Source organism: Vulpes vulpes, chromosome 9 (genome assembly GCF_048418805.1).
Source record: "Vulpes vulpes isolate BD-2025 chromosome 9, VulVul3, whole genome shotgun sequence".
NCBI lineage: Eukaryota > Metazoa > Chordata > Mammalia > Carnivora > Canidae > Vulpes > Vulpes vulpes.
This window is the reverse complement of record NC_132788.1, coordinates 3,040,895-3,063,306: the sequence shown is the minus strand read 5'-3', so window position 1 is coordinate 3,063,306 and position 22,412 is coordinate 3,040,895. Positions and strand designations below refer to the sequence as shown.

The 22,412-nt window shown below is 61.4% G+C and overlaps 1 protein-coding gene across 1 annotated transcript in view; it reads left to right on the top strand.

Moving 5' to 3' along the window:
- The window catches only part of ESPNL (espin like), a 29,595-nt gene extending 9,132 nt beyond the window's left edge, over nt 1-20,463 (top strand). The window contains exons 5-9 of the mRNA XM_072719037.1: nt 3,725-3,856; nt 9,389-9,500; nt 10,503-10,612; nt 11,158-11,352; nt 14,841-20,463. Of these exons, the coding sequence (XP_072575138.1) occupies nt 3,725-3,856; nt 9,389-9,500; nt 10,503-10,612; nt 11,158-11,352; nt 14,841-16,451 (2,160 nt within the window). The 3' untranslated portion in view covers nt 16,452-20,463. The remainder of the gene's footprint in view (nt 1-3,724; nt 3,857-9,388; nt 9,501-10,502; nt 10,613-11,157; nt 11,353-14,840) is intronic.
- Nucleotides 20,464-22,412: the final 1,949 nt, after the last annotated feature.

Below are 22,412 nucleotides of genomic sequence, written 5' to 3'. Positions count from 1 at the left end.
TTACAGTAATTGAGGAGCACGTGTGGTGGAGGGGACACCAGGGAACCTGCTATTCCCCAGGCGGTCCTGCAAATGACAGAAGAGTCCCATGCCCCACACAACTTCCCAGTGGATCAGACATGCACGTAGGTGGAAAACCTGTTTATAATGACCCGAGCTTTGAACCCAACTCGTGTGTACATAATTATCTAATTTTTGGACCTAAATTTAATTATTATATACACACACCTTAATATTTTTCATAGTGTCATAGTGTCATAAGACTTTTCCAAGAATGGTCCTGCTGTATATGTTGAGGGAAGATAGTACTTTGTTTTTTATTTTCTTAAGGTTTTATTTATTTATTCGTGAGAGACAGAGAGAGACACAGAGACACAGGCAGAGGGAGAAGCAAGCTCCATGCAGGAAGCCTGATGTGGGGCTCGATCCCAGGACCCTGGGGTCATGACCTGAGGCAAAGTCAATCACTCAACCACTAAGCCACCCAGGCATTTCAGATGGCATTTTGTTTTATTTAGCATTTTACCATGAACCATCACTCACTGTGTGGCAAAATGGCATCACCAGTGGCAACACCAGTCTCCTGCATTACTCTCAGATGTGCAGCGATTCTACAGACAGTATGCTAGAGGATGCTTTTTGAAAGTGCTTGTAACCATGATGCTCATTTAACTATAAAATGAGCCTGTGTCAAAGATTTTTATTTAACTCATTAAGAAGAAAGCAAGTAAGTCATATAACCAGGAGTAAACAAACAAACATTTCACAGGTAAGGAATAATGAAGTGAATTCACAAATAGATGCAAAACCAGTCAGTATTGACAGGGACACAGCTGACTGCACTCCACTGCACACATTTTGTGTTGAACCTTTCTCTGGACAAGAGTCATTTGTAATATGAACATTTTTGGGCAACTTGCAGAGTAGTTGGCTCTAAGGCAGTGAATGAAGGGGGAAATAACCAGAAGTCTCAGCAGGACACTCAGTAATCCGTTTTGTCCACTTGAGTGCCTTTCTCAATTTTTCATGATACAGACATCAGATTGTCTTTGGCGCAGCCATGCCCAAATACTCACATAGTAAAATGCATGCTTTTAAAATTATAAATTATTTCTCTTTTCTCCTTTATATTTGAGTATAATAGTATTTAAAAATTGCTTGGGCAGGCAAATTTCATTATCAATGGAGTTCGTGTTAGAATAGTGAACGGGCTGTCTGGAAATATTTCTAATAAAAAGAGGGCATTGGGACTGATGGCAGGGAGGACCCTGAGCCAACTTACCCTTCAGATGTCTTCCAGCCCTGCATTGTCCTGTGATGCTCCTCTGTCGAGGGTGCCAGTGAAGATCATAGGCTCTTAGAGCCATTGCTGTGAATCCAGGAGGCCCCACTTCCTAGCAGCATGACCTTGAGGAGGCTTCCTGTCCTTCTCCGTGCCTCGTTTCCTTTTGTATAATGAAGGCACAGTAATAAACCTCACAGGGGGACATTGGGACTGAATGAGTGGTCCTTGTGTCACTCCAGAATGATGCCTAGTGCAGTGAGGTGCATGGGAAGGGCTCGCTTCCCCATCTCTTGGACAAACCTCCAGGGTGTGAGTGGGATGGTCTCCAGCAGCCCCCAGCTCTCTGTGTGATGGGCTTGAGCTTTGCAAGGTACAGCGTAGAGACCAGTGGCAAGAAAGGGAGCAGGAAAGCTTGCAGGGTGGGGATGAGGCTGGAAAGGGGATGGGGTCACCATATTTAATGTGTTTTATCTCTGCAGTTAAAAAGAAAAAACCATCTGACATGGTTGTGTTCCATTCAGTCAAGAAATAAAGGCTTATTTAAATGTATCCACAAATTTACCACTTTGTCATCTTCATTCCTCCTGGCATCTCTGGCCTTCCAGATGGAATCGCTTGCCCTCAGTCTGAAGCCAATGCCTCAGCTGTTTCCTCAGTGTGGGTGTGTTGCTGGCAAATTCTTTGTTTCCTTTTGTTTGCCTGGAAGCACCTTTATCTCATTATCAGTATTGAAGGATATTCTTGCTGGGTATAAAATTGCTGCTTGGAAATTTCCACTTATTATCCTTTAGTGCTGGGAAAATGTCATTCATTCATCACCTTGTGGCTTCTACGAAGAAGTCAGCTGAGAGGGGCCACTGTTTTGAAAAGAATCATTCTTTCTCTTGTCAATTCTAAGGTTTTTCACTTTGGTTTTCTGCAATTTCACTATGGATATGACCTGAAGTGGATTGTTTTTTATTTCTCCCACAAGGGATTGCTTGAGCATCTTGAACTTGTGCTTTAGTGCTCCTATAAGTATTGAAAAATTCCCAACCACTAGCCCTTCAGATGTGACTCCTGCACCCATTCTGTTTCTCCTCTCTTTCTGGCGTTACTATTATATGTATTTCAGACCGTCCTGTGTCAACGGGTGTTTCTGCTTTTCTGCTTTTTATTTATTTATTTATTTTTGGGGGGGGTCCATGCTGCACCTAGTTTGCTGCCTCTGACCCATTTTCTGTTCACTCATCCTACAGCTTTGATTTTTAACTTGGTTGTTATTCATATGTTCCTGACCTATACTAATAGTCATTTTTCAAATCTACCGTGCCACTTTTCAGAGTGTATAATTCCATGCCTAAATTTTCAAGCTTGACTTTTATTGCCTTGAAAGCAGTAAGCACAGTTGTGTTCTATCTGTTAGTGCTTGGGTCTGTGGGTCTATTTCCTTGTGGGTTGGGTCTTCTGGTTCTTCTTCTGGTATCTTCTTTCTTTGTGCTCCTGGCTTCATCTGACCATATGCTGGAACTTGTATTTGATAAACAACTTTTAGGAGTCATGTGAGGTCCTGGATGATATCTTAGTTGCTTCTGATTGTCAGGTACACATGGGAACTGTGAGAATGGGACCTTCTCAGTCCACATTCCAGGGTCAAGGTTCCTTGGGCCCCTGAGTGAATGAAAGGAAGCAGAAGATTGGATGGCTTCTGGTTTACCTTTACTCTGAGGGTAGAGCCCTCAGCCACCCCCCCCCCCCCCCCAGTGCTAGGTGATAAATCAGAGCCCACCTTTAGAGGACCCTGAGCTTTTCTGGTCTCCCAGAAAAGGCCATGAGGCTGCCATGAGTCTGTCAAAAAAACCACTAAGGATATAGCGATTTCTCCTGCATTGGCCTGCTCTTAGGACAGAAACACTTCTGAGCGGTGGGTTTATCCCTCCAGATTTTCCATGTCTTCTGAGCTTGGCCTGGTCATTCCTCACTTCCTTGTTGCCTCTTTGATGCTTTAGGAAGGTGACTTTTACATTTAGTCCATGTTTTATGTTGTCCTTTTATGTTGTTGGACTTGTTTCTTGACTCCCTGATGGGGTCCATCTGCCCACCTGTTTTGCTGCTGGCACAGCCACCTCACAGATTTGCAGACTTAAATCTCAGTCATCTGTAATCATCCACCCCCTACTCACAAATCCAGCAGTAATCAGGCCATATAAACAGAAACCAGTTCTGCATTTAGAGCCCAGGGCATGGACTACTAAGGCAAGGTCAGGATCAGGCTGCCTAGCCAGGATGCTGGCCATACCACTTACTTACCAGCTGGGCCTTGGGCAAGGTCCTTAGCTGTTGGTGGCCTCAGTTTCCCATCTGTGAGGTACAGCATGGCGCCTGCCCCCCATCACACCTGCTGGATGCCATGGGCATAGGCAGGTGGCACAATGGTCACAGGTGTGCCCCTCCCTGCAGTGCTGCCAGACGCTGGTCTCCCACCACGTGGACCCTTCCCTACGAGATGAAGATGGTTACACAGCGGCAGACTTAGCAGAGTACCATGGACACCAGGACTGTGCCCAGTTCCTGCGGGAGGTTGTCCGGCCGGTAAGCGTCATAGTCCCCACCCATCCCTGGAGGCTGGGGCAACGGGGCCACCTGCTGTCCTGACAGCCAGGTTATGGAGAAAGCTCACTGTGAACATCATGCTATTCTTAGGAAAGGGCTCTCGGGCCAGAACAGAGCCAGTGCCTCAAGTCAGCTGGCTGAGTGTGGGACTGGGCAATGGCAAGGGCTGTGACAAGGGTCATGACAGAGCCATGATGGGGCTGCAGCAGGAGCTGCGATGGGCCATGGCAGGAACCATGGCAGGGTCCATGACAGACCCTGGGCCAGGGCCATGACAGTGGCCAGGCTGTTCCGGGACTAGGGCTGGGCTTGTGGCTGGACCTTGGCAGGAGCGCCTGGTGGGGGACACTGTCAGATGGAAGCTCGCCCGGGGGTGGGAGCAGGGCCCTGAGTCTTCAGTGAGGTGACCCCAGTAAGACAGGGCCAGCCCCCTAGCCGTCCAGAAGGCAGCAGGTTCCAGTCTTGGTGCTCCCATCTTGGTGTGACCCTCATGGTGCCATACCTCGCTAAGCCACTTCCCCATCCATAAGGACAAGGATCTCATCTGTCCTGCTGGCCCCACCGTCAGCACATGACAGGTCACCACAAGCATGTGTTTGATGAAGATGATCAAATGGGTGTGTGAGCAAATGGACGAACACAGACAAGTGGGTGGGTGGACGGGTGTTCTTGTGGGTGAAGTCAGCAGTATGGTCTGCATGGAGCCAGTCCCCCAGGACCCTCACACCTGTCCCTGTCCCCAATCTAGTCCTAGGGAGCTGCTATGACAAATTAGTCCCAACCTGCCACCCTTTTGGAAAGTGTCCCTGGGATCACATGGCCCCATTTCCAGGTGAGAGCACTGAGGTCCACAGAGGAGACCCCTGCCACTTGCCAGATCTCACTGGGGGGCTGCTGTGCCTCTTTTTCCCTCGAGAGCATCCAGGACCAACTGAGGCAAAGCTGCAGTCCTCCTTGGTCCTAGGCCCGTGGGACAGTCGTTACCCCACTGCTGGCAAGGGCCTCTTGTCTGCATTACCCGAAACCCCCATATTTTTGGCTCAGGTTTGCGGAGTTTGTGGGACTCGGTGGGTTCCCAGTGTAGCGGGCAGAGCATCACGGGCCACAGGCTAGGAACGTCCCGGCCCCCCTGGGTCCCTCACGGCCCCTGTGCCGTCACGGGGCCCAACCTGGAAGCTGAGATCAGGAGGCGGGGTGGGCGCTGCTCTGCTGCGCAGCCAGGCCTGGGCCTCCTGCCTGGGCCCTCAGCCCTCCATCCCCAGGCCCCGGCACATCTGCTGGACGCCCCTGGCCATGTCGCTCAGCTTGGTTGGGGGGCCGGGTGCTGGGTGCTGTCCTGACGGCCCATCTCAGGCTGTCCTCGCTGTCTCCCCAGTATCACCATGGGATTGAGACAGCATTCTGTTCTCTCGGGATTCTCCAAACCCGTCTGGGCTGACCATGCGGCTCCCGCCCCAGCCTGCAGACTGGCAGTGCCCAGCCCATCCACACACCCTGGGCTCTGGAGGCTTCCTGCTGCATTTGCAGGGGGCTCGGGGAGCCTGTGTGGGACTCAGGGTTATGCCAGGCCCTCACCACCGGCTGGCACGCCACGCCGCCCACCCCGCCACCTGCCTCACAACGCAGGCCTGGCTCCGCGGGAGGGCAGGGTGTCAGCTGTGGGTGCCCGGGCTGGGGAGGGGGGTGCCGGGCGCTTAATGCAATATTGATGGAAATGCAATATCCAGAGGTCGCCGTGCCAGCCTCTTCCCACGCTGCGCTCAGGGGAGGTGGTGAAAGCCACACACCGCAGCCCACACCTGTCCCCGGGGAGCAAGGCCGGACGTAGTGGTGAGACCTGCCCCGTGGGAGGTGCCCCGTCACAGGTGGAGCTGCAGGACCTGCGTTCACCTGCTGTCCAGGGTAGGCCCTGCCCACGGCTCAGGGAGCCCAGGCCCTGCCTTGACCGCCCCACCTTGGCCTTGGCCACGTCTTCCTGCTCCCTGGCCCTCGAGCACCCCTCTGTACAAGGAGGGGTTGGGCCTCTCTGACCTGGGTGGGCAGGGGCTAGGGGGGCAGGTGCCTGGCGGCTGGGCTCCTGGCCACAGGGCCGGGTTTCAGTGAGGTCCTGGCCAGGCGTTTGGGAACAGCCGCCCTGGATGGCGAGCACGGCCCTCCAAACGGGGGGAGCCAAGCCCCCCAGCATCTCCCACAGCTTCCGGGCTGCCCTGCATGCCCTGAGGCCTGTACGCATGCCCACCAGGGTAGGAGAGGCTCTTCTGGGCCGGGGAGTGCTGGCGGGTCCGGAGCATCTCCGAGCCTCAGTTTCTCATCTGTGAAACAGGATTGAAGAGTCTTGTGGCAGGAGATGCTCATCAGGCACCCAGCGGGTGCTCATTCCCTCCCCTCGGTCCAGAAGGGCTCTGGGACCCTTTCATCTTAGCTGGGGAAGCAAGGCCCCGAGAGGGCAAGGGACTCCCCAGGGCAGCCTCCTCTCCAGAGGGGCGGGGCCCGGCTGCGGGGCCAGTAACCGAATCTCAGCCGTGGGGACCGGCGCCCGGCGCCCATCTGTGGGTCATGATTTTCTCAGCCCGGGTGGCGTTACAAGCCTGTAACCCGGCTCACCAAGCTGTCCTCGATGTATAATGCATGGCGGGCCCGGCATTGCTCAAATCTCACCAAAAACACAGGAAAGGAGGCAGCGGGCCACAGGAAGGGCGCCAGTCGGGGCCCAGCTCACCGCCCACCTCGGGGCAATTGCCCGATTTGGAGGGCAGCGCACGCCCAGCCATCGGGACAGCGGTCGGAGCCCAACACCTGAGCTCCTTCAGCTCCTTGCAGCGTGGCGAGGGTCAGAATGTGGGACACAGCAGACAGGGCCCGGTTAGGATCCCAGGTGAGCACCACACCAAGGAGCCTGTGAGGTCTGAGCCCCACCAGGGCCCGGCCCTGCCAGGGAGCCTCCATGATTTTCCTCTTCCTTACAGGTGGGGAAACTGAGGCCCAGGGGGTGACTCCCCCGAGAGGGTGTGGAGCAGGAGAGTGGCCTGAGGTCCCCCAGGTTGCAGGGGCGAGTCCATCCCCCTGAGCCCCAAACCAACTTCCTGCCTCTTGGGTCTCCCCTCGTCGGGTCCCAGCGTCATGCAATTTGGGTCCAGGTGGCTGCCGCGCTCACGGGAGGTCCGTGTCACAGCTGAGGACCACTGAGCTGGAGCACCCGCGTCAGTTAGTGGCCAGTGAGGGCCCTCGGGGTCCCTCCCTCCAGATGCAGCCCTGACGGACGTGTAAAGAGCAGCCGGGGCTTCGCGTCCTTGGTAGGAGTGCGAGAACCCCCACCAGTGCCAGGCCCCCTGCCCCAGAGGCCCAGCCATCTGCCCCCCTCTACTGCTGATGCCCCTGGACCGAAGGAGCAGTGACTCGAGGGGCTCCCGGAGCAAGGACTGGGGTCTCAAGTAAGATTCTGACCCAGCAGTACCACTTCCCAGCTTTGGGGTCTTGAAGAAGCCCTGCTGCCCTCTGGAGCCCTGGTCTCTCTGTCTGTGTCCTGGGGGCTACACCGCGGGGGACGCACCTCTGCCGGTCCCTCCCTCTCCCATGACCCAGGGGTCTCAGGTCTCACCCACATCCCCAGAGGGTCTGCTCACCTGGCCCCTGCACTGTGGAGGGTTAAGGTGCCACGGTAAGGGATCCCGCACCCAGCCCCAAGCCCGCCGGGCCACCTGATACCCGGCCTTCAAATATTAATGCGACACCTCCCATTCCCAGCAGCGGCAGCTGGGACAAGCCCCGACAGCCCGGGTGGCTGCAGCCCTGCCTCTGTGGGTCCCCCCGGCCACAGAGCGCCGGGGCTCCTGGGCTCCCCACACGGACTCCTGAAGGACTGGGCCATGAGGTGCGTGGTGGCCAGGCCGATGGGGTGTCAGGCGGTGCTCCTGCCCAGGGGCCACAGTGGGCGGAGGGTCCCAGTTGGGAGACAAAGGGAGGGGCTGAGGCAGTGGGTGCAGGTCAGGGGTCCTCCTGAGGGCACCCCCGAGCTGGGGTGGCCACCTAAGCTCTGTCCTCCTTGCTGGGAGGTGGGACAGAACGAGGGACACTCAGAGAGGCCGAGGGGCTTGCCCCAGCAGGACGGGCCCTGCACGCCAAGGGCCAGGGCAGGAGCACGCGGGCTTCTTGTTCAGAAACGATGGAGGGTCCCGACGGACGCAGCGGAGCAGCACCCTGCGCTGCAGCACGGGCCCCAGGCTCCCGACGCAGGCAGGCCCACCGCCCTCGGCTCCGGCTCCCGGCACCGGCCCAGCCGTGGCCCTACGAGCTGGGGGTGCAGGCCGGGGCAGCCACATGTCAGAGGACATCAGAGTGATGGTGGCGCGGCCAGGACCCCGCGAGTCCACCCTCCAGGAGACGGGTTGGCTGGATTTCAGCTTTCAGCTTTAAACCAAAAAGTGACGAGCCTGGCTGGGTGTCCGCCTGGAGAATCCCTGCTCCCTAAGGAGGGACAGGCTGCGGCGGGAGGGGGCACAGTCCCGCTGCTGACAACCCCCGCGGTGTCACAGCAGCCTGACCCGACGTCTTGCGAGGCTCTCGGAGCTGAGCTGGGGAGGCCCCCAGGTCAAGGGCTCCTTCTGGCTGTGACCAGTTGGTGCCCAGAGGCCAGGGAGTGGTGGCCAAAGTCAGGTTTGTGCCTTGCCCTGACATGGGGCAGCGCGAAGGGGTGAGTTTTGGGAGCCCCTGTGGTGCGGGGGGTGATCTTGGTGATCTCTGTTTCCAAGTGGCCTTGCAGAGGGAGCAGCCTGGACGCTGAACGATGGTCCTGGGCGCAGCACCACCGCTCTGAGGTGTGGCCACAGCCACACGGCCCCTGCTTGGGGGTCCCTGCTTGGGGTTCCAGGTGTCTCACCATGCTCCCCATGCCCGTCGGCCGGACCTCTGCTCTCCTGTCAGAGGGGGACGTTCCAGGCGGTTGGTCTCAGCACAGAAGTCGGGGACAGTGAGGAAGGGGTGTGCACGTGCACGAGTGTTTATTTGTGTGAGCGTGTATGGGTGTGTGCGGTGCACGCATGTGTTGCACACATGTGCACGTGTGTTGTGTGTGTATACGAGCATGTGTGCGTGTGCATGTGTGTGTGCACCCATGTCTCATAAGGCCAGAGAATGGTGAGCACAAGCTGGACGCCCGGCCCTCACCCAGACCTGGAGCTGCCGGGTTAAGCTGCCTCCAGAGAAAGGCTGTGAGCGAGGCCTTTACACGGGGGTCACCTGGCCGTGGTGCTGGCAGCAGTGAGTGATGGATCGCACACTCAGGGGGTGTGTGAGGGTCCTGGTCACTGGCACGGAGGGGGTGCAGAGACACAGGCGGACAGAGGGAGGGCACCTCCCTCCTCACACTTACCCCTCTCCGAGCTCTGTTCAAGATACAGTCTCTGCCCCCACCCAGGTGACGGGCCAGGACCCGAGGCCCCCCACCACCTGCCAGTAATGCCGCTGCCCGAGGCCCACCTGGGACCCCTGCTGACCGGCTCTGTCCGCCCCCAGGTGCGGCTCCTGATGACGCCGCCGCCGCCGCCCTTCCCCCCTCCTCCGCTGTCAGCTGCGAGGGACTCCCCAGAGGACGGGACAAGGGGCTCGGGGCTCCAGAGCCCCACCTGTGAGTACACATCTCCAGGGAAGATGGGCCTGGGCCATGGGTGCCAGGAGTGGGCGCTGCCGGCCTCACATCTGAGGTCCCTCCAGGGGGTGGGCCGGGGGAGCAGCTGACTCCAGGAGCCGGGCACAAGACAGGGCAGGGCCGGAGGCATCCTCCATCACGCAGCCCCAGATGCTCCCAGATTTCCTTCATTGCCTCGGTTCCTTCTTTAGAGTGAGGATCCACATTTTCTATGACGGACACTTGTAATTGCAATTAAATGGCCCCCTGCTCTGCCCTGCGGGGTCCCTCTGTGAGCCCTGAGCCCCCAGGGCCTGGCTGTCCTGCCAGGCGCTCATCCCCTCTCTGGGCTTGGGCTTGTCCAGAGGTAAATCTCGAAGGTCAGGTCCCCGGGGCCCCCAGCAGCTGGAGCACCCGTGGGCCAGCAGAGGCAAGCAAGTCACTGGGTCTTAGGGAATCGGGACCATTTTTAGCAAAATGAAATGGAAAACCATGGGAAACATCAGCAGGCACCATATCCGGGAGGGTTAGAGCCTCTTCATGGCCTGGGGTGTGGTTAGACTCCCAGGGGGACTGTGTGTGTGACACGCAGGACGTGTTTCTCCACTGTGGTGTGGCCCTGCTGTGCATGTTGGCAGTTGGGGGAGGGGCAGGAAGAGGAGAGCTCTGATCTTTTGCCGATGGGGCTGCATTAGGTCCCTAGACCCCCGGACCCTAATCCTTCCCACCACCCTCCAGGGACAGGGTGGGGGGTGGGCTGGAGGGTAAACGCAGGCTCTCTAACTGGCCAGGCCCGGGGAGCTCCACAGGTGCCCAGGGACACCCAGCGATGAGTAAGTCTGCCCGGGGCCCCGGGCACTTTCTGGGGGACTGGCTGGGTCTTCGGCTCCAAGCCTAGGGGCCCTTCTGGAAGCCCAGTGCTGCCCCAGGTCCAGCGTTTTCTACCCCTGTCCCCTGCTTTCCTGGGGAAGCCCTGTGACTCGACTTCCCTTCCCTCAGCAGTAGTGACTCCCAGCCCCTGGCCTGCCCAGCCTGACCAGCCTCTTCCAAGGGAGCAGACGGTCCGAGCAGCATCCCCACGGGTCAGCACCAGCACCGTGGCCGTCCCCACGGTACGCCCCCACCTCCACATCCCTGTCTCCCCGTCTCCCCAGCCAACCCTCAAAGCCCCACTGGCCTCCCGTCACAGAGTCCTGTGGGGTCCAGGCCAAGTCACCTCTGGGGCAGAGATGCAGATGTCTGGGGGGCGGGGGCCTGGAGTCTACCCCCTCCTCCCGAGGGGCTCCCACCCAGACCAGGATCCACTGGAGGGGGCCAGCACCCCTTTCTCCTTTTCTTTCTGGGCATGAGGCCATTATAAATCCAACCCATCATTTCCTTGAATGGGTCCCAGGAACTCTCAGTCCCTGAGATGTTCTGTGCAAGTCTGGGAAGTGCTGCAAAGTGCTGCCTCTCTTGGAGAGTTACAGTGCACACATTAAAGGCTCTGACAGCCCACACGGGGAATCCTGGCCTTCAGAGGCAGACGCACACCAGGCTGGGGCTTCTCACCGCTACGGCCTCCTCCCTGGGCCTTGCTCACCCCGTGTGGCCCTCTGCACCGGCCGGGGTGGGGGGTCCCCCGGGGGCTCGGAGTGACCAGCTCTAGTCTGCACAGGGCGAGGACATGGCGGCGGGGGACGCCCCAGACTGCCTGGCGGCGCTGCAGCTGCACAGGCTGCCCTCGGGCGACCTCGACGGGCTGGTGCCCACGCGGGACGAGCGCGGCAGGCCCATCCCCGAGTGGAAGCGGCAGGTGATGGTGCGGAAGTTGCAGGCGCGCCTGGGCGCAGACCCCGCCCCCCAGGCCCAGGTGGGGCCCGGTGGGGCCGGACGGGGCGGGAGAGGGGGCGGGGCCGGGGAGGGGCGGGGCTGGCGGTATAGGGGCGGGGCCGGGGAGGGGCTTGTGGGAGGGGGGAGGGGGCGGCGGGAGAGGGGGCGGGGCTAGTGGGAGGGGAGGAAGAGGGGGCGGGGCCGGCGGGAGAGGGGGCGGGGCTAGTGGGAGGGGAGGAAGAGGGGGCGGGGCCGGAGGGGCTGGGGGCGGGGCCGGCGGGAGGGGAGGAGCGGGAGAGGGGCGGGGCCGGGGAGGGGGAATGGGGGCGGGGCCCGGGGAGGGGAGGGGCTTGTGGGAGGGGAGCGGCGGGGCTGGCGGGAGAGGGGGCGGGGCCGGCGGGAGATGGGGCGGGGCTAGTGGGAGGGGAGGAAGAGGGGGCGGGGCCGGCGGGAGGGGAGGAGCGGAAGAGGGGCGTGGCCGGCGGGGATAGGGGCGGGGCCTGCGGCAGAAGGGCGGGGCGAGAGGGGGCGGGGCGGGGCGAGGCCCTGGGTAGAGTGGCAGCGGGCAGGAGGCTTTGTCCGGGCAGGTAGACGTGGAAGGTGGGGAGACCCAGGCAGCCCACTGCGTGCCTCTCTGCAGCCCCAGCTTCCTCCTCTGGCAGACGGTGAAGCTGCACCCGATCAGGGAGCTGGGAGCCTCTTCACCTGCGCAGGTGTTACGGCCACGTGTCCTTCTCTCTGACGCTTTTCATCCCCCCTCTACCTTGGGCCAGGCCCTGTTTCAGACAGCGAAGGGGACCGGCCCAGCCCTCCTGGCGCGGCCCGTATATTCCAGCAGGAGAGACAGGGTGATTGGGCAGCTGCGCTGGGTGCTTGGGGGCGGGGCAGGTGATTCCAGGAGTCAAGGAGAGAAGCAGAGCCCTACAAAGAGGAGGGGGTGTTCCTTGTGGGTGCTCAGGGGCAGCCTCTCTGGGGAGGCTAGGAAGAAATGAGAGAGGACCCTGTGAGAACCTGGGGCAAGTGATTCCAATCAGAGAGAACAAGTGCAAAGGTCCTGAGGCGTGAATAGGCCACCAGAGGGAGGACCAGAGAAGGCTGGTGCCTCAGAGCAGAGTGAGCGGGGTGCGATGGGCAGAGGTGAGGTCAGAGAGAGACCAGGCGGGTATTACAGGACTGCTCCCCATCGGGCCGCTAGGGAGCCTTTGGGAATCTGAACAGAGAAGCTGTGATTTGACTTGAGTGGTAGCAGGTCCCCCTATAGCTGTCGTGGGACCTAGAGGGTGGGATTCCGTCTGAATGATGTGTGTTCTAGAACCCTTGGTCTAGAGCGGCCCTGTCCCAACTCGCATGCCAGCCACCTGTGGCCATTTCAATTTATTAAAATGAAACAAAAGTCAGGCTCCGGCTCCTCAGTCGCATGAGCCACATTCCATTTCTGTAGCCGCAGGGGACTGATGGCTACGCGACATCTGTCAGCCCGGAGTGTTGGACAATGCTGACCCGGCGAGAGGGAGTGGGATCCCAGCCTTTGGATCCCTGCGGCTCTGCCCAGGGCCCTGGGCCTGCTGGGCCAAGGGATCAGAACATATCAGGGCAGAGGACTGCCCGGCACCAGGCCGACCCAGGCCTCCCTCAGGGAGCTCTGAGCTGTATCAGGGGCTCTGAGCTCTAATCAGGGGGCTCTGAGGTGTATCTGGAGGCTCTGAGCTGTATCAGGGGGCTCTGAGGTGTATCAGGGGGCTCTGAGCTGTAATCAGGGGGTCTAAGCTGTATCCGGGGGCTCTGAGCTGAATTAGGGGGTTCTGAGCTATATCTGGGGCTCTGAGCTGTATCGGGGGGCTCTGAGCTGTATCTGGGGGCTCTGAGCTGTATCTGGGGCTCTGAGCTGTATCCGGGGGCTCTGAGCTCTATCAGGGGGCTCTGAGCTGTATCAGGGGCTCTGAGCTCTATCAGGGGGCTCTGAGCTGTATCTGGGGCTCTGAGCTGTATCCGGGGGCTCTGAGCTGTATCTGGGGCTCTGAGCTGTATCAGGGGGCTCTGAGCTGTATCTGGGGCTCTGAGCTGTATCCGGGGGCTCTGAGCTGTATCTGGGGCTCTGAGCTGTATCAGGGGGCTCTGAGCTGTATCTGGGGCTCTGAGCTGTATCCGGGGGCTCTGAGCTCTATCAGGGGGCTCTGAGCTGTATCCGGGGGCTCTGAGCTCTATCAGGGGGCTCTGAGCTGTATCAGGGGCTCTGAGCTCTATCAGGGGGCTCTGAGCTGTATCTGGGACTCTGAGCTGTATCCGGGGGCTCTGAGCTGTATCTGGGGCTCTGAGCTGTATCTGGGGGCTCTGAGCTGTATCCGAGGGCTCTGAGCTCTATCAGGGGGCTCTGAGCTGTATCCGGGGGTTCTGAGCTGTATCTGGGGCTCTGAGCTGTATCTGGGGCTCTGAGCTGTATCCGGGGCCTCTGAGCTGTATCTGGGGCTCTGAGCTGTATCCGGGGGCTCTGAGCTCTATCAGGGGGCTCTGAGCTGTATCCGGGGGCTCTGAGCTGTATCTGGGGCTCTGAGCTGTATCCGGGGGCTCTGAGCTGTATCTGGGGCTCTGAGCTGTATCAGGGGGCTCTGAGCTGTATCTGGGGCTCTGAGCTGTATCCGGGGGCTCTGAGCTCTATCAGGGGGCTCTGAGCTGTATCAGGGGCTCTGAGCTCTATCAGGGGGCTCTGAGCTGTATCTGGGGCTCTGAGCTGTATCCGGGGGCTCTGAGCTGTATCTGGGGCTCTGAGCTGTATCTGGGGGCTCCGAGCTGTATCCGAGGGCTCTGAGCTCTATCAGGGGGCTCTGAGCAGTATCCGGGGGTTCTGAGCTCTATCTGGGGCTCTGAGCTATATCTGGGGCTCTGAGCTGTATCCGGGGGCTCTGAGCTGTATCTGGGGCTCTGAGCTGTATCCGGGGGCTCTGAGCTCTATCAGGGGGCTCTGAGCTGTATCCAGGGGCTCTGAGCTGTATCTGGGGGCTCTGAGCTGTATCCGAGAGCTCTGAGCTGTAATCAGGCTGGCACAGAGCCCCTGCACAGAGTAGCCCAGCTCAGGGTTCCTCTGTGTCTGTCTGTCCCCCGGGCCGTGACATGGAGGGCAGGGCTGGATCCTGGAGCCAGGGCAGCCATGAGGAGACCCCAGAGCAGAGTGGTAGAGGCTGCCCTATTTGGGGGCTGCTCCCCAACCACAGAAGGCTCTGGAGCCTGGTGGGAGGGCCTGGGAGGGCTCTGAGGAGACAGACCCTTTGGACTGAACAGTGAGGACATGAGACTAGGGGGATGAGAGGACTGGGCCCCACAGGGCGAATGGCTGCCCTGAGCCCCAGGCTCGGGACTGAGGCTGGTCAGTCTTCTCATTTATACTGTAAGTCCAGGCAAGGCCCAGCTGGTATTTGGGGGCTGGGCTGGGGTCCCCAGGAGCGCCTGCGGCCAGGCCACCCTCAGGGGCCCTCTCCCTGCGGCGATGCTACGTGGGCCCCAGCCCCTCTGACCTGACGTCTCTGTGCCCAGGGTGACAGTAGGAGCGTGGGCCCCGCGGAGCAGGCGGCCTGGCGGTACTCGCAGACCCACCAGGCCATCCTGGGCCCCTTCGGGGAGCTGCTCACGGAGGACGACCTGGTGTACCTGGAGAAGCAGATCGCCGACCTCCAGCTGCGGCGCCGCTGCCAGGAGTATGAGAGCGAGCTGGGCCGTTTGGTGGCCGAGCTGCAGGCCCTGCTGCCCGCTCCCCTGGTCAGCATCACGGTCAACAGCCACTTTCTGCCCCGGGGACCGGGACCAGAGGGTGAGGAGGCCTCCGCCCCAGTGCCCGAGCCCAGGGGCCCCCCGGGGGCCTCGGAGGCCCAGCCCGGCGAGCAGCCCCTGCCCTTCTGGTGCGGCCACATCGCCCGGCTGGTGCGCAGCATGTCTCTGCTGCTGAAGGGCATGAACGGGCTGCTGCAGAGCGAGGAGAAGCCGGCGGGCCGGGCCCCCCAGGAGGCGCGCACGGAGGCCCCCGCCAGCGCCCCCCGGAGCGCAGCACAGCGCGAGATCCAGGAGTGCGGGGTGTCCGTGCAGACACTGCGCGGCCACTTCGAGGCAGCTCCCGGCCCGCCCTGCGCCCTAAACCCAGGCCCCTGTGAGGCAGGAACCCCGCCTGGCCAGTGCCCGAGAGGCTGCTGGCCCTCAGCCCCGGCCCCCAGCGGCAGCGGCAGCCCAACGGCAGCGGCACCCGGGCCGGGCGACGCCGAGGAGGCCAGCGACTCGGGCATCAGCTGCGAGGAGGCCCCGTCCGAGGCGGGGGCCGTGCCCAGCCCCGACCTGGCCAACCTGCGCAAGGAGCGCATCGTCATGCTCTTCCTCAGCCACTGGAAGAAGTCGGCCTACACGCCGGCCCTCAGGACGGCGGCCTGCAGGACCCTGGACGCCCGTCGGGCCAGGCCGCAGGCGCAGGAGGCGGCCGGGGGCCCCGGGGGCTCCTCCCCGCCGCCCGGCGAGGGCCCCCGGCTCGGCCACCTGTGGCAGCAGCGGAGCATCATCGCGCACCTGCTGGGCAACTGGAAGGCCATCATGGCCCACGTGCCGGCCCGGCAGCTGCGGCGGCTGAGCCGGCGGCCCCGCGGGCCCCTGTCGCCCGAGCAGTTCCTGCCGCACGTGGACGGGGCGCCCGTGCCCTACGGCAGCCTCACGCTGGACCTCTTCATGCTCGGCTACTTCCAGCTCCTGGAGTGCGACCTGCCGGCCGAGGAGCGCAAGATGCGCCACCTGCTCTGCTTCGAGGTCTTCGAGCACCTGGGCGCCCACGGCTGGGAGTCCGTGCGAGCCTTCCACAAGGCCGTGACCGACGAGGTGGCCACCGGCCGCCGCGCCTGGACCGACGGCTTCGAAGACATCAAAGCCCGCTTCTTTGGCTCCAGCCGCGGTCCCGCCTGGGACCCCGAGCCCGGCCGCAAGTCGGGCCTGACGCCCCTGGGGCCCCTGCCTCCCGCCGCCGCCAGCGGCAGCCCCGAGCCCTCCGCGCAGAGGCCCGGGTCCGGCGGCCAGAGGCGCAGCTTCAACAGCGAGGACATCTGCGGCTACATCGACCGGAGCTTCGCCTTCTGGAAGGAGAAGGAAGCCGAGATGTTCAGCTTTGGAGAGTGAGACAGCCGGGCGGCTGCCTCGGGGAAGGCGACGGGGGTGGTTTGGGTTTTCTCTGCTCTTTTCCTCTCTGTCACCCACCTGGTGGCCAGGTGAGCCCCGTGTGCAAACGCCGGCCTCTGGCTCCGCCCCGACGGGCCCCTCCGCTGGGCGACTGGGAGTCAGAATCCTCACCCAGAACCTAGGAGGCCCCGCCTGCCCCCAGGGGGCCCTGGAGTTAGAGGACCCACCTCCCAGCCCCGGGGCCCCGCCTTGTCCCCCAGCACCGGGGTGCTAGTCCGCTTCCTGGGGGCCTCCCTCCAGCGCCCGGGCTCCTGCTCTCCCACCCCGCGGTTCCTCCAGCGCTGGTGCCCCCCTGCCCACAACCAGAGCCTGCGTCTGCCTCCTCCACCCCCCTGACCTTGGGCCACGTCCCTTCACCTCCCCAGTCCTCTGTCCCCGTCTGTCCCCATCTGTGACGTGGGAGAGCTGGGGGTTGGTGAGATCGGGATTCGATGGGCAGCGGCCTTCCTACCAGGCCCTCCCAGTCTCTGGGCCGCAGCGAGGCCCACACTGGCGCACCTGCAGTCAGTGCAGCCACTTGCTGTCACCTGCTGTCAGCTCTGCTGCTGTGTCCTGCTCCCACTCCAGAGCATCTGGCCCTGAAAGGAAGGCTCCATGCGGGCCTCCTATCCCGTCCCCCAGAGCCCCACCTGCAGGCTCAGGGGACGGGGCGTAGGAGCTCTCCCCAGAGAGGCAGGGGCCGAAGGGCCTCTGAGCTGCTGGACCCAGAGAGCACGTGGGGGGGGGGGGGGGGGCGGACGTTGGAGGGCGATGAGGTACGGCCCCTACTGTGGCCCCTGGACGTCGTCCACCCCATCCACGAGGGACCAAGGAAAAGACATAGAGTGAACAGGGCGCTAGAAGCACAGGGACAAAACCCGAATGGCGGCCACGGGATGTGGCTTGTCCCGCAGCCCCCACGAGACCCGAGAGGATGCCCCCCCCCCAGGCCGTGGGGCCCAAGGACGGCTGGTGCAGAAAGCAGGGAGCTTCAGGGGAGAGATGTAGGTGAGCTGTGCAGTGGCCCCACCAGGCGGGGTGTGGGGAGGAGCTTCCAGCATCTTCCCCCGGGAAACCCTCACCGCAGCCGTGGTCCCTTGGGACAGGGATGCCCTGCAGTGCCCTCCCTGCCCGCAGAGCTTGGAGGGTGGCACGCAACTTGTCAGATGGAGCACACAGAGCCCTCCCAGCCAGCTGCGAAGGTGGGGCTGTGGGGTTGGGGCTGCCCAGGCCGGGAAGGGGGGCGGCTCAGGCCGGGCGCCGTGCCCTCCGGAGGGCAGTTGGCTACTCAAGACCCCTGGTCCCGGCCAGACTTCACGATCGTGCTTGCTGGGCGTGGTGGGCACCTGGTCCCCAGTCCTGGCCATGTCCTTGGCCCCGCAGAGCCGCCACATCCTCATCTGCGGAAGGGGTGTAGCGCTGCCCTACCCCTCCCAGGGCCACGGAGCAGGTGTGCAAGGCCCCCCGGGAGGGGCTCTGTCCCTAGAGGGAGCAGGTTCTAACGAGCGGGGTGCCACCTCCAGGCTCTTGGCCCCCAAATGTGACTGACGGAGCCAGATGAGGGCCGGGCTGCCCAGCACTGTCACTGCCTGGACCCGGCCGGTGTCACAAGGTGCCAGACACCCCGAGGTCTCCTTCGCTCCTCGTGTGCCACCTGCAGGACCATGTTGTTCCCAGGGTCTGGCAACAGGGGGGCGGGGGGGGCAGCGGACTCAGGTCAGAGGTGGTGCGGGCCCAGGGTGCTCAGGAGAGCCCGGCACGGGGCCAGTGCAGCTGACTTGGGGTGTCCCTGCCCACTCCTTGTGGCCTTGGCCACGTCTCTCCAGGGCCTGGGGGCCTGGGTCTCCCAGCAGCGGGGGGAGAGCAAGGCCAGCAGGGGGCACCCCCCACCATCCTGGGTTCCAGGGAGACTTGGGGTCAGGGTGTGCTGCCAGGAGAGGGGTGAGGTGGTGGCTCAGACCCAGATTTGAGGTCTGGGAGGTGGGAGAGGGCACCTCTGCTGGGCACCCCGGGGTGACTCCCCAGGTGCCCCTCTGCAGACTCTGCTTCCCAGGAGTCTTACAAAAACATGGTGTCTGGGCAGCAGCCCCAGGAATTCCGAGTCCCTCAGCCGGGGCCTCTGTCCCCATCTGGGTGGGGGTGCTGGGAAAGCTGGGGTGTTTCTCTAAGACGTTCCAGGTCCTGGCCACCCCCAGCCCACTAGCAGCTCACCTGTGGGCAGGAGGTGTTCCTGCAGGAAGGAGTCAGAGGCTGACCCCAGCAAGGCCACACTCTGAGCTCTGGGGCCTGTTTGGTGCCTGCAGGCCTGTCGTCCCGTTGACACAAGCCCCACAGCCCGTTCAGAGGCGCCCAGAGCCGCAGACTTCGGTGAGGGGACCAGGCACGGGGAGGTGAACTTGTTCATGGGGCAAACGCAGGAGCCTCCCCCAGCAAGCTGGCAAAGCACCGGGGAAGGACCGCGTCTCTGTCCCTGGCCCGTACATGTGTGCGGGACACACGCAGACAAAACGAAGGGGTATCAAAGGTGCTGAAGGAACGTCACCGTTTTCCTCATGACTCAAATAAACGTGGCTAAGGACGCGGCTCTTCGATTCCCACTGCACAGGGCGAGTGCAGACTCAGTCTCTTCCTCCTCCTTTTTTTAAATGACACCGAAGTTCACTTGCAAGGAACAGTGAACAAAGACAGCCAAGGCCCCCAGGGCCCCCGTCCTGATAGCACACCCGTGTGCACCTCCCGCCCCGTACGGCGGCGTTCGACAGAAGTAGGCAATGGAGACTCCCATCCTCCTCGCTCGCTAACCGCTGGGGAAAGCCCAGGGCTGAGCCGGGAGTGGCCCCGCGAGGGAGGCCCGTGCGGGGAGGAAGTGAGCCTCCTGCCCCAGTCCAGCCTTCGGATGACGACTGTGCTCCCGCCGACCCCGCGGCGCCCACTAAGGACAGATCCCGAGGCAGAACCACCTGCGAAAGTGCTCCCAGAGTCAGGAAACTGCCCGAGATCACAAGTGTTTGTTGTTTGAAGACGCTAGACTTGGGGCTCACTTGTTACGCAGCGACAGATAACTAATACAGCACACGGGAAGCTTGGAGTAGAAGAGTCACGGAGAGGCATTTCAGAAAGGGAGACGTCAGAACTGTAGAGCAGAAGTCCAGCAAGCACGGTGGTTCCGACCCCCAAAAGACATGTTGCTCCGACCGACACACCAGAACCCGGAAAGCTGAGATGCTTCACACAGAAACCACTGCCCTCAGCGAGGTGCCACCGCAAATCCGTGGTGGAAAGAAGGAATTTCAGCAACATTCCCGATAGTGCTGGCAAACTATTTGGCGGGGGGGGGGTGGGTATATGACCTCATGGCAGCCCCCGCCCAAAATAAGTCCCGGATGGAATAAGAGATATTGTAAGCAGACGACGACGAGGGGGGGGGCAGGTCAGGTGCGCTGGACGGCCTCCCAGCCCGACGGTGCCAGGACGGGTGCAGGGGACCGTGTTCCGTCCTGCGGGGGGAGCTACCCCCGTCCTCCGTGCTAGGCCACCCTGTGGTAGGTGCATCGAGCTGCAAGGACGAGCGCACACTTGGACTTGGTGACTTCACCCTCTGAATCTGTGCCGGGGAAAGAATCACAGAGGCGGCCCCAGATTATTTATCATAGTCCCAAATGACACAACCCGAATGTCCATTAATAGAAGTGACGGATGTCCCTTCGAATTCTTAAGGTGTGATACATCCCCAGTATGATGAAATTTAAGATCGTATTCTCAACGACCGATCGCGTCAGGAACGCTGGAGATGTACCATAGAACGATAAAATAAGACGCACCCGCGCACCCGCAGCCGCCCTAGCGTGGACATGGGCGAGACTGTTAACGGTGATTGTCTTTCCCTGGTCGAAGTGTTCGGCTTCATCTTTTCCTGTGTTTTCCAAATGCCCCACAGTGAACATGTTATTTTTATCATCATAAAAAGAAACAAACAGCGTATTTTTGTTTATTTTTTTTTAAGATTTTATTTATTTATTCATGAGAGAGAGAGAGAGAGAGGCAGAGACACAGGCAGAGGGAGAAGCAGGCTCCATGCGGGGAGCCCGATGTGGGACTCAATCCCGGGACCCAGGATCACACACTGAGCCAAAGGCAGATGCTCTACCGCTGAGCCACCCAGGCGTCCCTAAGCAGCGTATTTTTAAAAACTGCACCACTCGTTAGCTATCTGTGGATAAAGATGTGTTTTGAGCGCCTGGTTTTGAGTTTCCCAAACTGACGAGTCATGGGAGGCGCTAGGCCTCTCCCGCGTCCCTGTCAGCAGAGTACCCTGTCCTCTCGCCTCCCGCCTGCGCTGGGTACACACTAGCGCTTCATGTTCTGGCTACAAGCACAGGGGCGGGGCAGGAATGACGACTCTGGTCCCCCCAGGGCCTCCCCACCGTGGTCCTGGCCGAGTGGGAGCTGGAGACCTCCATGAGCCCCTTGCCCCCGCGGCCACGTGAGGCTGATGCTGGAGGCTGGGAGATCCTGGGACTATCTGAAACGGGGGCGGCGGTGCTGGGCCGGGACTGGGCCGGGCTGAACTGGGCTGAGCTAGGATGAACTGGGCTGAACTGGGCTGAGCTAAGATGAACGGGGATGAACTGGGATGAACTGGGATGAACTGGGCTGAGTTGGGCTGGGCTGGACTAGGCTGGGCTGAACTGGACTGAACTAGACTGAACTGGGCTGAGCTAGGATGAACTGGGCTGAACTGAGCTGAGCTAAGATGAATGGGGATGAACTGGGATGAACTGGGCTGAGTTGGGCTGGGCTGGACTAGGCTGGGCTGAACTGGACTGAACTAGACTGAACTGGGCTGAGCTAGGATGAAGTGGCCTGAGCTAGGATGAACTGGGCTGAACTGGGCTGAGCTGGGGTGAACTGGGCAGGCTGGGAAGGGTTGGGGTGGCTGTGACTCAGCGGGACAGGCCGGGGAGGGCGCGTGGACTCCGGAAGCATGAGCGAGCAGAAACGGAAGCACCTTGCGAACTGGTGGTTGATTAGCTAGTCGGCGGCGGCGGTGATCCGTGTAAGACCGAGCTGTAGCCGCCCTGTGCCCGTGGTGAGAACAGGGACCCAGGCTCCCCGCTCACACCCATCTCCTCAGGGCCACGCTGGCAGGACGGGGCCACTGTCGTGCTACCCTAATGCCCTGGGGAAATCAGCCAACTTCGCCAGGTGGGGGGCCGTCTCCCCGGGAGCCGCCGGGGTGTCTCTGTGCTGGGGCAGCGTGGGGTCGATCCCCGGGGGCCGCCGAGGCCTGCGCCTGGCTCGGCCTCCCTGAGCCTCCACATCCCAGCACCCTGGCCTCCCTGGGCTGTGGGCTCCTGTGCACCCGCAGGCCCCTGGCTGGGAAGCTGCGCCCTGACCGTTGCATAGGGCCTTGGGTGCCACAGTGGCCGAGCACCAGGTGGGAGGGCTTCCCCTGTGGCCGCGGGGAGCAAGGCTGCAGGCCAACGCGGCCGTATTTTTAGATGACCCCATTTCTTTGCCGCCTTTGGCTCCCACGACTAATGGTGACGCCAGGGCTGCCCCAAGGCCAAAGCCGCAGTGTGACCCGGAGCCTCCGGATCCAGGGTCCCCGTCAGCAGCTGTGAATCCCTCAGGGACGCCTCCTCCGTACCTCCCTGGGCGCCGCTTTAACCACCAAAGATGTCCCCACCGCCCCCAGGGACCCCGAGTTTCGAAAGCCTTTGCTCACCAACCTGCATTTCCCCGTGAGAGTCACCTTTCCCCGGTTGGCAGGTGAACGGAAGGCCACTTGGGTACCTGTCAAGAACCCTTAGAGAAGCCAGGACACCAGGCCCTGAGCTGGGCCTCCACGTGCCCCCGAGCCTCCAGCTCAGGCTCTACAGGCGCCCCCCCGAATGCCTCCCGGTGTCCGCCCTGGTCCCT